The 17208-nt window shown below is 28.7% G+C and overlaps 4 protein-coding genes across 4 annotated transcripts; 1 reads left to right on the top strand and 3 right to left on the bottom strand.

Moving 5' to 3' along the window:
* Positions 1–267: 267 nt before the first annotated feature.
* LOC136082911 (ATP-dependent DNA helicase PIF6-like) lies at positions 268–1080 on the bottom strand. The gene has a single exon (XM_065802323.1). It carries the CDS (start codon positions 1078–1080, stop codon positions 268–270), a length of 813 nt encoding a protein of 270 aa, XP_065658395.1.
* A 9085-nt stretch (positions 1081–10165) lies between these two features.
* On the bottom strand, positions 10166–11254 carry LOC136082910 (uncharacterized). The gene has a single exon (XM_065802322.1). It carries the CDS (start codon positions 11252–11254, stop codon positions 10166–10168), a length of 1089 nt encoding a protein of 362 aa, XP_065658394.1.
* Positions 11255–11434: 180 nt separating this feature from the next.
* On the bottom strand, positions 11435–12055 carry LOC136082909 (uncharacterized). The gene has a single exon (XM_065802321.1). The coding sequence runs from the start codon at positions 12053–12055 to the stop codon at positions 11435–11437; it is 621 nt and encodes a 206-aa protein (XP_065658393.1).
* Positions 12056–12932: 877 nt separating this feature from the next.
* Positions 12933–13553, top strand: LOC136082908 (uncharacterized). Its single transcript, XM_065802320.1, has one exon. It carries the CDS (start codon positions 12933–12935, stop codon positions 13551–13553), a length of 621 nt encoding a protein of 206 aa, XP_065658392.1.
* Positions 13554–17208: the final 3655 nt, after the last annotated feature.

Here is a 17208-nt window from a genome sequence, read left to right as displayed (position 1 = left end):
TAATCCCACAAAATGTGACCCTGTTGGTTGAAGCTATGAAATAACTGAAAGACATTAAGGAAGAAAAAGACATTTTGTTTTTTTACCACTTAAAAACAACAAATTAAGAATTTCCAAAAGAACATTTACTCAAATTTTTTCAATTAAATTGTTCTCTCACACTGGAAAAAAAAGTTGAACATGTTACAAAAGTTAAATCATGGGTAATTTCTTCACATTGGCAGTTATTGTTTTATTTTAATAGGGCTTCTTTAAAGAGGATTTTTTTCACTGAAGAGCCTTCTGATAGACAATGTTCTTGGTTTTTTCTTCTAGAGTCAAAATGTAAAGATTTCGTGGAGATCCAACTCTGGAGCATGCAACATAGAGCTGGCCGTGAGAAAAGCAGGGCTGTTCCAAATTAATGCCAGTCACTTTGAGCGACTGTCCCTGCGCTTTGTTAATGGTCATGGCAAAAGCCAGCCTGACTGGAAACTGGAGGCGCTTGAAACTGAATGGGAGGTCATTGGGAATCATTGGAATCCATGGAATGAAGACATTCTCACCTTTGCCACATCCAGTCAGTAAAGTTGCTTCAATCAAGTTTGAAAGGATAGCTTTGATGATGAGTCGAGCTCCATTGCAGAGCTTGGGACTGTCGAGGTTGCGAAGGAGAATGATTGGTGCTCCAACTTTCAGGTGAAGAATGTGAGGAGGACATCCAGATGGTTCTAAAGAGTTCAGAAATTCTGTTTGATAGTTGACAGCTTCACTAGGGTCCATAACCATGTCAATGGAGTTATAGGACTTTTCATTGCCTGGGAGCATTTTCTGGATCTGCATATTGATCTTGGTGACAGACTCATTTTTGGGAGCCAGAATAGCTCTCTCACAGATCCAGTCATGTCTGGTGAAACTCTGCTGGATGTTGGGAAACACCTTGACAATGAGTTCCTCTGCAGAATCCACCAGTGTGCAAAAGTTGGCAGGGAATTTAATGAGCCCTGTCTGCACATCAACTGGTGCCTCACCATTGCCCAAGGCAAGGAGCTGATTGGAAAAGGCTCCTGCTGACAGATCACCAGACAACTTTACCCTCATGTTTGTTGTCAAATGAAGTGTTCTGACACTCCTCCACAGGTTAGAAGCTTTTAGGTTTTGCCAAATTGCACGGGTTAGGCTGCAGAGCCACACTAGATTCCATTTTTGGACCCCCCTGACCTTGGGGGTCGGGTACGGGGTCAAAACCCAGCTGAAAAACCTCTTCCCCTCGAGGACTACCCCCACGCCAAGTTTCATCGAGATCGGTCCGGCGGTTTGGATTTCTATAGAGAACAAACAAACAAACAAACACACACACAAACACACATTGCCCTTTATATATACCTAGCTGGAGTTACCCGGCGTTGCCCGGGCCAATATTTAGACTGGCTTACCTGATATCTGTACACAAAAATGGGCCCAAAAATGGGCCCAAAAAATGGTTTCCCCTGACCCCGGGGTCGAAGGGGCCCATTTTTGGCCCCCCTGACCCCGGGGTCAGAAATGCCAATTTTTGGCCCCCCTGACCCCGGGGTCAGAGGGGTCCATTTTTGGCCCCCCTGACCCCGGGGTCAGAGAAGCCCATTTTTAGCCCCCCTGACCCCGGGGGTTGGGGTACGGGGTCAAAACCCAGGTTAGAACCTTCTCCCCCTCGAGGACTACCCCCATGCCAAATTTCATCGAGATCGGTCCGGCGGTTTGGATTTCTATAGAGAACAAACAAACAAACACACACACATTGCCCTTTATATATATTAGGATATATAAAAAAATAAATTTTTTGAATTCTTATGAATATGTGAAAATTATCTGATATCAGTTAGTGGGTCGCCATTTTTTTGCAGAGATTAATTTATTGCAGCCCATGAGGTTGTGCGTGAAATATAATAAATGACCCTTTGCAACAAAATAAAGAAAATGTCTTTAGTGATAATCATTTAATGGCAATACAAGTATGTCAGCTTAATGTAAAGTTAAAAAATCTATCTAAATGTTAGAAGATTAACACACAGAAACTTGTTTAAAAATAGAGGTAATAATTAAGAATAGTGGTTGCTAGTTTCGCAGGGTATCAGTGAGTTAGATAAATTAATAGTAAGGCTTTAAACAGTTATGTAACAATAAAATTTTTGCAAGAATAAAGGTAATTAAAAAGGTTTTTTCAGTGTAGCAAACAATAAAACCTTTTAAACTTTTTACTTCAGGGTGGCAAACAATGAAACCATTCGTAAATGAGTAAAATATAATAGATGACTAATTTTCTTTTAATTATTGCTCAATTAATAATATGCGTAGCAAAATTGACTTTATAGATTCAATATAAAAACCATGAAATCCTAATGGTACATAAACCGTAATTAAACATGACAGAAAAACTTATTATTTAGAGTGCAATTGCTACTCATAAAGAGGGAAACTGAACATGAGTTGAATCATGGACAAACCTAAGTACGATTGTATTTAAAATCACCAATTAAAACCAAGTATAACACATCTTTTTGTTATGATCAAAAATAGAGGTGATACGGTTAGGTCATGTATTGCAGAATACTGTAGTATACATGAGTATATACCAGCAAAAATATTCAACAAACATTTTGATTTAATTCCTGTTTTTGATATTAATTATTTTTATATTTTATGAAAACATACTATGTTAGTTATATAACCTTTTATAAATGAGAAAAATATAACAGATGACTGCATTTTTCTTACATTGCTCAATTATTTATATGTGTAGTAAAATTGACTTTATAGATTTAATATAAAAACAATATAATATTGAGGAAACACGTGCCGCAATAAAACATGACAAAAAACTCATGATTTAGGGTGCAATTGCTGCTCTTAAAAAGGGAAACAGTACAGGGTTTGAAATGTGGACAAACATAAGTACCATTGTATTATAGTTCATCAATTAAAACCAAGTAAAACACATTTTTTTGTTATGATTGAAAATAGATGTTATAAGGTTAGGTAATGCATTGCTGAGTACTGTTGTATATTTTTAGGATTATATATAGCGGCAAAATTATTTAACAGACATTTTTTTTTGTTCCTGTTTATAGGATTATATATACCAGCAAAATTATTGAACAAACATTTTTTTTTTTATACCTGTTTTTGTTATTGTTAATATTATATTTTAATATAATATATTTTGTTAGTTTTGTATTATTAATACTGGAGAAATTAAAAACAATATGTATTTTATTATAAATAATAATTATTATTAAAATACTAAAGTACTTTATTTATATTTTAAAAGCATTTTACATACCCATCAATAAAAACTTTTAAAATATTTAGTTTTTGTGGATGGTCAAATATATATATATATATATATATATATATATATATATATATATATATATATATATATATATATATATATATATATATATATATATATATATATATATATATATATATATATATATGAAAAAATACGAAATTTTCGAATTCTCTTTAATATGTGAAAATTATCTGATATTTGTTGATGGGTCACCTTTTTTTTGCAGAGATTAATTTATTGCAGTCCATAAGGCTGTGCGTGAAATACGAAAAAACAGTTCTACAATTTCTTCTAAAAGCGTGTATGATGATCTCTTCATGTTTTATTATATTAAATTCAGCGCTACCTGTCTTTTTGTTGCTTTTTTAGTCATGACATCATTAATAGGATTATCTAAAGTTTGATTGGCAGTCTTTAATCGAGATTAATTGTTCAAGTAAATTTTATTCATTTCGTCTCGTTGCATATAATAAATATTTTCCTCGTTTAACACAAAAGGAGTTGCCTTGATATCTAATAGGAATAATTTATCCCACGTGCATTCGTTGTTTGTTCTCAAGAATCCAGCATCTTTTAATTATCTTTTAATTGCATTTTACGCCAATATTTGTTTTCTAAAAATATTATGATCCAAAGGAATTTTTTTTTTTTTTCATAGACAATAGCTCTCGTTCCAGATTTTCCTGTTTTCTCATATATAAATGCAAATGCATGTCTTTTTCAAAGAAGTATTTAGCAGTAGTATCAAGATATTGAAAGAGTTCTCTTTTTATAAATTGAAAAAATGGATAGAGATTTGTTTGAATTAGTGGAGAAGCATTAAGTGTTGTCACTTAAAAAAAAAAAAGTTTAGCAGTCTGCAAAATGAAGGTATATAAATTTGATTATTATATAAAACATTTTCAGTGCGAAATAAAAGAGCTACAAAATAGGCGGCAAACGCTCCACATAAACTGCTTTCATTCCATTGAAAAGGAAATTTGTTATATGAAAAAAACACATTTTAATTGCCAGTCATAGCGCTATATTTTAAAATAAATTTATTGCAATACACTTTCTTCTCCTAAACTATCAAAACAAAAAAAATGACCATTGTCTATTTTGATCAAGGCTCTCCAATGCTGGCCTGCTTCTTTTGTAGTTTCATTGTTGTAAATAATAAAAAAACCTTCTTTTTTTTTATATTATTAATAATATGAATATTATAAAATAATTTTTAAATTCAGAGTTTTTAAAATAACGAGACAAAGATTCATTAGTAGCCATTTTTATTTATTCTTTTTCTAAACTAAAAAAACTCGTAATAGATAGTGTTACAATAGCGTGTAATATATTCACAAATAAAGCTTTTTTATCACTGCTTCCATCATTGAAAATTCCTTCAATGTTTCTTTTAACAAATTTCTTTTTTAAAGCAGCATCTAGTTTTTCTATTAGAGATGAGTCGGTAGGTATTGTTTTTGTTGTAAAAGTATCTACGAAACCATCCGTTTGATCAAAAGTAGGTTTTATATCTCTTTCTAGCAATAAAACAGTGAGCTTGGATTTGCAGTATTCAGCTATATAGTTGTCGTTGACATGTTCTTTTTTCAATTTGTCAAATTGTTCGAGATTAATATGACAGAGTTGCGGATTCTCTAACAAATTTTTAAATTGATTCTTTTCAAAACACTTTTCAATAGAATAAGAATTTAATGTTATTCTTTTGGAATCGAGTACATTTTCTAGAAATTCAATTGATTTTTTATCCGTATAATGCTCTTCTTCTACATGAACAGATGAGGGTGAAGAATTTCCAGATTTATTTTCGTGAAGCTTATATTTTTTAGATACTTCATCTAGCGATCAAATAGCGCAATTGTTGTGGATTTTTTTTAAAGATGCTATCAACGCGATTTCCTTTTTTAATAAAAATTGAATAAAAAATTTTTTTCAATCTGTTTTTATACGTTTTTATTCATTTTATTAAAAGAATATTCTTCTTTTTTTAATAAAAAGTATAACTTTTTTAGTTGTGGATGTTGGATATTGAGTACATTACTAATGACGAAATTCATCCTTGGCAAAAACATTGTATAAGGGAATTATGTTTAAGATCGGTTAATGATAAAAAATATTATCATACTCAAGTGATACCGTGCGTAAAATTCGAAAATTTAACTGAAAAATTTAAAAAAACTTATTACTATTGTTTAAATAACGTCCATGGATTAACATATTATCCTAGTTTTAAATACCCTGGTGAAACTATATTCTGCTGCTCAGTAATTTCGTATTTGAAAAAAACAATTTGATAAATTTGAATACAATTTAGTTTTTTATAAAGGTGGGCATATCGAGAACGATGTTTTAGAAGCTATAAAGAGTAATAATATCTTCAGCTTTGATTTATCACGTTTTCTCTTTCAAAGATTCGCAAATTATCTATTTACGCAAACAATGAAGAATTATGTTTGGAACATTTTCAGCATAGCAATTTTTTATGTTTTTTTGAATTTAGGAGATTTTACAAATGGGTTCATAAACGAAGGTTGTGTCGGTCAGTATACTGAGTTATGTGTAAAAAAATACGCAAAGTTGATAAAAGACAACACGCAATGCGAAGTTATAAAAGACAACACGCAATGCATGAGAATTTAAAAAAAGACAATTGTGCTTGTTTTGACAATATTTTTAAAATAAATTTTTTAGTGTATCAACTTTTTGGAAAATGGAAAAAAAAAAATAAAAAAAAATTTCTTGTTTATAATAGTTCTTGTATATAATACTTTGCAGAATGATTTTTGTTCTGTAGAGGATGACTCGGTAACACTTTACTATTTTCGTAATTATAAAATTCGTCTTCTTTTTCTGTATAAAGGCATTAATATGCTAAAGTTTCTTTTAAAGAAAAAAATCCATTGTGATGTTGGAAACATTTCTATAAAGGTTTTATCGAAATCACAGCGTTTAAAAGCTTTATAAATGTAAACTCTATCTCCTTCTGTTTTGACTTTTCCATCTATAATTTATAAATAGGCGTAGGTGTATAAATGGTGTAATATCCATTAAGAAAAACCTTGTCGTGATATGAAAAATAGGGTCTTTGTACACAAGAAAGATAGATATTTTCTAATATTTTACAATTTTTCTTCAACTCGTCACACTCCCATTTGTTGTTTTTGTTATATTTAAAAATCGTCATTGATCATACGACACGCTTCAAACATACTGTTTATCCTTGAGGGCGATTGTTCTGCAAAACTCACATTCACGAGTAGATTTTTTAAATAAACCAAGATTATTTTCATAGTCTTTAGCTATGAAAATATAATACAAATCAACAAGTTTTTCTTCAGGTTAATTTATTTCCAAATCCCATTTTTTTAAATAGGAAAATATAATATCTTGCCACTTTTTATACGTATTATTTAAATGATGCAATTCAAACAACATTTCATGTAATTCATTATCAGGATAAAAAAGTTGCTTTGAGCAGACTTTCATCGAGTTGTTTGCTAGTCTTTCTTTCTTTCAAAAATGGAGAATTTTTTTTTACAACTCTTTATATAGGAATTATTTATATTAAAAACAGGTTTTTTATTAATAAAACAGGTTTTTTTAATTAAAAAATTTTTACAAAAAAAATAATTATTCTTTATCTTCCTCTACTTCAGCCTTTACTTTTTTCATTTCGCTCGATTCTTTCTCAGCAAGTGATTCAGCGGCACGTGTCAAGATCATGTTTAAATTTCTATAATGACCGTTTTTATTTATGGTATTGACAAAAGAAGGTTCTACGGATAATAATCTTTCGTATTCTGTTAAATGAATGTTGTCGTCTTCTTTTGCCAATCAAATAGTATAACCATTTAAAACAGCGTTATTTAATATTCCAGTTTTAGGATAAGCTACTGTTTGATAAGCTCTGTTTTGAGCAGTTTGCAAATCTTCCATCAAAGTTTCCAACACTTTTTTTGTTAATTTATTATGACTAAATTTAAAAATAATATTATTTGTTATTTCTCCTTTAGAAATTTTGAATTTGGAATCATCTTTGTTTAATTTAATTTCACTTCTGAACATATAATTTGTTTTATTGAGATCACACATGTCTCTATATTTCCATGGCAATAGGATTTCACATCCTTCATTTTTAGGTTTGTAAATGAGATCTTTTTTGATATAATTAAATTGAGCAAGAGGTTTTAGTGTTACAGTAGAATATTGTTTATCTTTAATATTTTGTTTTTCTTTAAAATCTATAAGCCACAAAGTAGCTGCTGCTATTTTACAAAGTTGCTTTTATTGCAATAAACAACTTCAAAGTCAGTTGTTTCCATTTCTTTAGTTTGCTTTGAATAAACTTCAAAATAAAAATGTGTTCCTTTTATACTGTTTTGACTTGAAAAGAGAGATTAAGAAAAACAAGAACAAAACAAGTCTTTATTGAATTTTAATGACACGCGAATATTGATACGCGAATATTGAATATTGAATTAATGACACGCGAATATTGAAAGCTCCCCAAACCATAACTGAAATAGGAAGCTTAACAGTTGCGGAAACACATTTTGGAAGAAAAGGTTTGTTTCTTTCGTTGCCTAAAAAATAGTAAGGACTCCTGAATGATATCAGTTTTGCTCTATTGACTGAAGAAAATCTGTAATCAAAAATATTGTAAAAAATATATTGCTCAGGAGCTGCATTTACAGTACAGAAAATCCTGTATTATAAAATTACAACAATAAGAAAAGTGCCGTACTGTACGTACATGTAACTTAGCATAACCACAAGACATCCAAAATAATTAATTCAATGCATGCATGTACATTGCACTGCAAGTGAGCGCTTCCAATGAAAAAAAATAGTACTCATTATCTAAATAAGATAGAAGCAGGTAATAACTTTGTCAAGTTGTTAGAAGTTCATTCTTTTACTGATTTTCCCAGATCATCCTCTTTTTCATCATGACCGATTTTAGCTTGCCTTTCCTCAGAGGACAATCTAGCATAGCACAGCCTATGTTTTACAGCTCTGCGTGAAACTAGCACACCATACTCTGTTATCTGACGAGTGAGATCAAGACTTGTTACTCTGCAATTAGATTTGCAGAATTCGATAAAAGTCGGCTTGTTGTAAGCAGTAAACTTTGATTTAATGCTGCTATGCTTCCTGTTCTTTGTTTTTTCTTCTCAGAAACCCTGACGGATCCAATTCTTTTTTTACTTATTTATTAACTGAAGCTACAGAAGTGTGACACTTTTCAGCAATCTCTCTCTGACTGTAGCGCTGCTTTTTATTCAGTTTTTTCACTGCTGAAATTATCTTCGAAGTTAAATCTTTCACTTTACCCATTTTAGGCAATGAGTTAATTTTTTTTTATATATAAAATACTTATTTTTTAGTCAAATAACCTTCACCTATAAACAGAGAACACAAACAATTTAAAAAATAAAGATATATTATATAATTATATATACCAGCTTTTTAAGGAAATGAAAAAAAAAGACTTATTTAATTTGCAAAAACTATTTTAAAAATGAGGAAAGAAATAGTTAAGTTGATCTATAACTTTAAGTTTAAACAAGTTTTCTCTTATTAAAAAAAAGAAAATTTTCTTTAAGTGAAAAATTTATAGTCATTAGATTAGTCTATGATTAAAAGAATAATCTAATGTTCAAAAGACTAATCTATGTTCAAAAGATTTATCTATGTTCAAAAGATTAATCTAATGTTCAAAAGATTTATCTATGTTCAAAAGATTTATCTTCGTTCAAAAGATTAATGTAATATTGAAAAGATTATTCTTTTGTTTAAAATGTTCAAAACTAAAATGTTGTTAATAATTTTTCACTGCAATTTTTTTTTTTATTAATTTTAAAAATCTTGTTTTTACTTTTAAAAAGTTTTTGAATTTGAATTTTTTTTTTTATATTTTTTAATTTTTTTTTTTAATTTTTTTCTCATAAAATATTTTTGTAGTTATCATAATTATATCTAAATAAAAAATAAAAATCAAATATTAGTAATTATCGCCCTATCTCAGTTCTTTCAACCTTCTCAAAAATTTTAGAAAGAATTATATACAATAGAACATACAATTACCTTAATCTAAATAAACTTCTATATAAAAATCAATTCGGTTTAAAAAAAAATTGTTCAACTAAACAAGCCATTACACAGTTCATTCGTGAAATTTCCAATTCATTTGGTAGATCACAATATACACTAGGTATTTTCATTGACCTATCAAAAGCATTCGACACGGTCGATCACAAAATTCTACTTAAGAAACTCAAATTTTATGGAATTAATGGCAAATTAATAAAATGGTATAAAAGTTATTTGACAAATAGAAAACAATTTGTTTTCTATGGAAATTAATTTCAAAATGAAAAATTAATTGCCATAAAATGTGGTGTTCCACAAGGTTCTATTCTAGGCCCACTTTTGTTTTTAGTCTATATAAATGATTTAAATAAAGCTTCTAACCTTATGAGTATCATTTTTGCGGATGATACTAATTTATTTCTGTCAAACAGTGACATTTATGAGCTTTTTTCAAATATGAATAAAGAACTTAATCACATCTCCAACTGGTTTAAGTGCAACAAGTTAACGTTAAACATTGACAAAACAAAATGGATCCTTTTCCACTCCCTTGCACAAAAGCGTTTTTTACCAAATAATTTACCTAAACTTTTCATTGACAAAATTGAAATGAAAAAGGAGTCGGTCACAAGATTTTTAGGCATTTACATTGATGAAAATATTACATGGAAGTATCATATCGACTTTATTTCTACTAAATTGGCCAAAAGTATTGGAATTCTATATAAGGTCAAATACTATCTAAATAAACAAAATTTAATTCAATTCTGATATTCCGTGGTTTGGTGTGCCAATGGTAGAGATAATTATTCTCATAGGGTACGATTTTTCCGGTTTATGAGCTTTTATTACTCCATACATTAGAGGTGGGATAGGATCACTTGGATATATTTTTTCGTATTCCTCTTTAGAAAAACGCTGTTTTTTATTTAGTTTTGAAAGAAATCTTCTAATTTTTGCCGCGTAACTGGCAGTAGGGTCTTCACTAATAATTTTTGTCGGACCAATTTGTTCACGGATTTTTTCTAAAGCTTTAGAATGTTCAATTCTAACAAAACCTGTTCCTTTGCCAAACGGGTATATAGCAATGGTTTCATCGTTTTTTATTTCTCTAAAAGATATCCTCTGTTCTTTTGTCAGATTGTTATTTATTTTTTTCTCCGTTTTTAGTATTCTTAAAACATTTTTTCTTAAATTTTGTGCGTTTTCTACTTTGTTGTTGTATTCTAATTTTAACGCAGAAGACTCTGTTGTTGTTATAATATCCATGTATGGTATCGACTTTAAAGATGGTACAAAATTTGGACCAAGGTTTAGAAAATCATTGTGACTTATGGAAATATCGGTATCGCAAAGGTTTAAAACTGCGTCCTTTTTATATTTTGTTGTTTTTCTCGCAATATCTTTTCCATTTGCATGTTCACTTTGAAGTATGTGAAACTTTTTTATTAATCGTTCTTTTGATTTAACAAACATGCTTTCCCTTGATTTTTCAGTAATTTGTTCTAATTTAATATAGTCTTCTTCATTAAGTTTACAATTAAGAAAGTTTTGAAGTTTTTTAACATCATTCATAAAATTAAAGAATCGTCTCTTTGAATCATTTTTTATGCAAATTAAGAGTTCAAATCTAAAACGAAAAATTAAACCTACTGCTCTTTTACTTTTTATTGGAGAGTTTATTCGTAACGATTTTGGAATAATTTTATGTTTTTCGCATTTTTGTAAAAAAATGTATTGGTTTTTTGATTTAGCAACAGATTTTTTTAACGATTGTAATTGTTCAGTGCTTTTGTAGATTTCAGCTCCGTATTTAGCTGTAATTAGAAATTTGAAAGATGACATCTTGTATGAGAGTATATTATATATTATTTTAAAACATCAAGAAATACAGTTTCTCTCAATACAAATAATATTATTTTATAAGAAATTTTCGCTGGGTTATAGATACCAGCATCATCAGCTTGTATAATGTTACAATAATTTTTAATCGTTATAGTTTATATAAAATTGTTACTATTGACGTCAGCGGTTGAATGGCTTCTTTTGATTTTTAAATTTTAAAAATGGCGTCCAAAACATAGTTTTTACATATTGGCCTTCATCAAGGTTAATTCCGCCGTTTCGCGCAGAGCACATGTTGTTTTGTATTTCTAACGCCTCTCTAATTTTTCTTTCAAACTTTTTATTTTCTACTTTTAACGTTCTTGTTTTTTCCCAAATAATATTTTCTTTGCAAAAGGTTTTATGATATGCTAATGCAGATTGATTAGGCTTGTTTTCATTAATGCTCTTCTGATGTTGATGCATCCGCGTACTTACCTGCTTTTTTGTTTCACCTATGTAGACTTTGGAGCAGTTGCATTTTATTATATACGTTCCAGGTTGGCTGTTACTTGGTAGTTTTGTTTTGTTTTTTGATGTTAATAAAGATCTTAAATTTCGGTTTGATTTAAATACTGCTCTGTACCCTGCTTTTCGGAATATTTTTCGAAGTTTTGGTGAAAGGCCTGGTACCCAAGGTAAAGACACTACAGGAAGATTGTTGCATTCTGATGGAATTTTGTTTTTATTTTGTCTTTTTTGATGGAATTGGTGTGTAATATTCCTCAATAGCTTTTCATCGTACCCATTTTCAATAAACATGTCAATTAAAAAATTTATTTCGTTTTGCGACCTTCCAATTTTCAGCTTTTTTTATAAAGTCAAAAGAGTTTTTTAATCGTGTCGGATTTTCATTTAAGACTGGTTGTATTATCTTAACTAAGAATGCTGTTATAATGAAAATCCGACACGATTAAAAAACTCTTTTGACTTTATAAAAATAGCTGAAAATTGGAATGTCGCCAACAATGATATTCAAGTATCTTATGATGTTGTAAATTTGTACCCGTCAATTCCGTTAAAAGAAGCCACCGTTATACTTTTAGAACAATTAAGTAACAATTTATCATATAAAAACTTAACAAAACTAAGTATACCTGAAATAAAGCAACTCATAGAACTTTGCTTATATCAATGTTATTTTCATTGGAACAATGAGATTCACGTAATGGAAAACTCAGGACCAATCGGACTTTCTTTCATGGTTGTTCTCGCGGAATCTTTTCTACAATTCTATGAAAATAATGCAATTAAAATGGCTTTGACACAAAATCCGGCACTTAATCTAAAATCATTTTTAAGATACGTTGACGATAGTCATGCAAGATTTCCTAACATCAAACAAGCAAAACAGTTCCAAGATATTTTAAATCAATAACATCCTGCAATACAATACACAATTGAAGTTGAAAACGAAACAAAAACGCTTAACTTTCTTGACATAACCATTACAAATAACACACTAGGAAAACATGAGTACAAAGTATATCGAAAAGAGGCAATCACTAACATTCAAATTAAACCGCATTCAAATCACGATCCAAATATTTTAACAGCTATATTTAAAGGTTTTCTCCACAGAGCTTACTCCATCTGTAGTAAACATCATTTGCAAAACGAAATAAATTTTTTAATTGACATGTTTATTGAAAATGGGTACGATGAAAAGCTATTGAGGAATATTACACACCAATTCCATCAAAAAAGACAAAATAAAAACAAAATTCCATCAGAATGCAACAATCTTCCTGTAGTGTCTTTACCTTGGGTACCAGGCCTTTCACCAAAACTTCGAAAAATATTCCGAAAAGCAGGATACAGAGCAGTATTTAAATCAAACCCAAATTTAAGATCTTTATTAACATCAAAAAACAAAACAAAACTACCAAGTAACAGCCAACCTGGAACGTATATAATAAAATGCAACTGCTCCAAAGTCTACATAGGTGAAACAAAAATGCAGGTAAGTACGCGGATGCATCAACATCAGAAGAGCATTAATGAAAACAAGCCTAATCAATCTGCATTAGCATATCATAAAACCTTTTGCAAAGAAAATATTATTTGGGAAAAAACAAGAACGTTAAAAGTAGAAAATAAAAAGTTTGAAAGAAAAATTAGAGAGGCGTTAGAAATACAAAACAACATGTGCTCTGCGCGAAACGGTGGAATTAACCTTGATGAAGGCCAATATGTAAAAACTATGTTTTGGACGCCATTTTTAAAATTTAAAAATCATAAGAAGCCATTCAACCGCTGACGTCAATAGTAACAGTTTTATATAAACTATAACGATTAAAAATTATTGTAACATTTTACAAGCTGATGATGCTGGTATCTATAACCCAGCGAAAATTTCTTATAAAATAATATTCTTTGTATTGAGAGAAACTGTATTTCTTGATGTTTTAAAATAATATGTATATATATATATATTAGCCAATCCCATAACTTTTTTTCGACAACCTATTTTTATGCGGAGTGGCTAATAAGTGGTGTAGAGGTCATATTTATATGAAACAAATTTTTATTTTTTATTTTTTCTTGATAGTAGAATTTGCACCGATTGTTCAAAGTTACGCTTTTTATGACTTTTGACTTTGACTTTAGACTTTTTTCAGTCATACAACAAACTTTATGATTTTTACCTCATTTTGTTATCAAATAATGCTTTTTTTAAAAATACTGTTTCTAGAGCCCTAGATCAAACAAATCCAAAGCCAAAATGTTTTCCTTAAAAGTATGGGTAAAAAACTTTCGATTGTTTGTTTTAAACTAAACTAGATCAAAATATATCAATGTGATTCAAAAATATATATACAAATTTTTTCTGTGGTTAATTTGTGTTAGGTGCTCTGAGAAGACCTAATCACAGAGCACCACAGAAGAACATTTGAAATGGAAGTTTACACTTGCTTAATGTCAAAAAAAAGTGTATTTATATATACATACATATATATATATATATATATATATATATATATATATATATATATATATATATATATATATATATATATATATATATATATATATATATATATATATATATATATATATATATATATATATATATATATATGTAAATTATGTTAGTGTATTTTACAAATAGAGTGCTCAATGTTCTTAAAGAGCAGAGCAATAATAAATAAAAAAAAAATGTTTGCAGGAAATTAATAAATTAAAAAAATATATAATATAAATAATAAATTAAATAAATAATAAATTAAAAAAACTATGTTTGCAAGAAAAATTTGAAATAATTACTCATTTAAATCAAGAAAATGTATTAAATAAAAAATCTGAATTAATTTCTAAATGTAGGCACGAAAATAAATACCTCTTAAAAAATTATAAAAACAAATGACCAAATTAAACTATCCCCATTCCAAAGAAAATTATTTCATAATTACTTTCTGTAACTTCCCGTTAACAAAAAAACATAGTAATTAAAAATTTTTTATAATAATTTATAAATTCCTGTAAAATATATATATATATATATTTTTTTCTATAAATTGAATTTTTTTTTTGAGATTAAGTAACTCTTATATAGATATATATATATATATATATATATATATATATATATATATATATATATATATATATATATATATATATATATATATATATATATATATGTATATATATATATATATATATATATATATATATATATATATATATATATATATATATATATATATATATATATATATACATATGTATATATGTGTGGGCAATTCCATGCAAATGACGGTCGTAATATTTGAAGCTTTTTTAATCATTACCAATTATTTAAGAATGGTATTTAAATGAAAATTTCCAGAAATGTTAAATACTATTATATAATTTAGTATGCAAAAGTTAAATGATTCAAGTGTTCAACTTATTTGAAAAATCAACTCAACGTAGCGTGACAGTTGTAACTCTTACTTTTAGACAAATCTAAAGAAATAAACTTTGTCATACTTTATGCAGTCATCTACACAGTGAAAAAAAATCCTTTGCTGTGTTCTTTAACTACACATTGAACTTACTGTATGGTGAGTTTCATAGTTTCTACTTAAAGTTTTCCAAGAATTTTATTAAATTTTTTGTCGTAATGGTCGTAACAAAAAAGCCAATAATAAAAAAACAGCAAATAATGTAATGAATGACATAAAAAAAGATGAATCATTATAAAAAGCAATTAAATTATGTAAATATGAATTTTATAACATTATTAAGGTTATCCATAATGGTTTTTCAATGGTGGGATTGTTTTATTTAGAGTAGGCAGTAAACGCTAAATACTATTTATGCTCCCTATTTTTTTGATTTTTAACTCTATTTAGCACAACTAATAGTAAAAGTAACTTTTTTTTACTAATATATAAATTTTAAAATTGTTCTGCAACCTCATTACAAAATAATATGGAATTTTGAAACCAAAAACTTTCCATTTTTTACTTGCCAGAAATGCATTTGGTAATATTTGTAACAGCTTTCACTTCTTCTATTTTATAAGCTAATAAGGCCCACCTTAGAATAATATTATCTGTGTTTATAAGTCTAACATAAATTTCGCACCCATTTGATGTTATGAGAAAGTCTTTAGCGCTTAAGACAACCACTTCATGAGATTTCATGCTGTTCCAAGCAAATTGCTTTAATGACCCTCCTACTCCATCAACTGTTCCTTTACCGTGGAAGGTAGCAAAAAAGTTCCATTCTATACTTTGAAAAATATATTTCACAGAGCAATATTGTATGAGTTTGGCCATGCATCTATTTTTGAGTTGAGTGCATGAACCATCACTCCATAATATAACTTTTTTTAAATAATCAAAGCAAAAGTGGTCAAATATTTCACTTAAGTATGTAGTAGTGGCACGTTTTGTTTTATCATTATCATCAGATATTATTACAACTGATTTTGGCTCTAATCGGTAACGATACATCACAATTGTAAACAAGGTAATAGTTGACTGCGACCAATAAGCAGCTTGAACAGAATAACCACATTTATAGTTTTGTGAATAGTCAAAGTGTATCAAAATTTGGTCTGGTTCAAGATTTTCTTTTTGACTGCAGTATTGCTCAGACTGGTGTTTTTTAGTGAGATAATGCTCAGTAAACTCTGGTAAATAGTCGCAGAAATGTTTAAAAATACCTTTTATGTTTTTTTTTATATTGACTGAGTACACAGCAATGATCTTCTTTAATCTACCAACAATAGGTAATTAAGGTATCCATGTCTTCGTTTTCGGGCAAAGAAACTTTCAATAGTTTACTATTACAGCACAATGAACATTTCATTATCAAACATTGGTATATTGGGGGCTTGCACAATACATAATTTTCTAACCATTTATTGCAATACAATGGAAAAGGTATTTTACTTGCCAAAGCAGCACATATAAGTAAAACTACTAAGATAAATACAACCACTTGTTTTAAGTGGTGTATCTTTGCATGTAAGAATGTATGTAGGCCTTTATTCACAAAACTTACTCAATTTAGTTGTTTTGCTAGCACTCTTCTCACAATAAAATATCAATAGATGCAGCTTCTTTAAATTCATAACTAAGTAGCGCTTTTGAACTTTTTCTCTGTCAATTTTCATACAATTTTTTCTTCTTGGAGACAAAACTGATATATCTTCTCTTTCATAAAGTACTTTTACTTTTTCAATTTCTTGTGATGTGAAGTGAACTTGATGTGTTTCTTTAGCAGTGCATAGGCCATATTCAACACCCAACTGCTCTACAATAGTTTGTCTTTTATTTGGAGACTCTGGAAGAGCCTGTTTTGTCCTAAAAATGTTATTTGATATAAATGAACCCAAACTATGTGTAAGCAATTATATTAAAAAATATATCTTAATATAATAAATACTTGTTTAATGCCTTTCTCATTAACAATTTCTA

The sequence above is a fragment of the Hydra vulgaris genome, chromosome 08 (assembly GCF_038396675.1).
Source record: "Hydra vulgaris chromosome 08, alternate assembly HydraT2T_AEP".
NCBI lineage: Eukaryota > Metazoa > Cnidaria > Hydrozoa > Anthoathecata > Hydridae > Hydra > Hydra vulgaris.
This window is presented reverse-complemented; position numbering and strand designations above follow the sequence as displayed.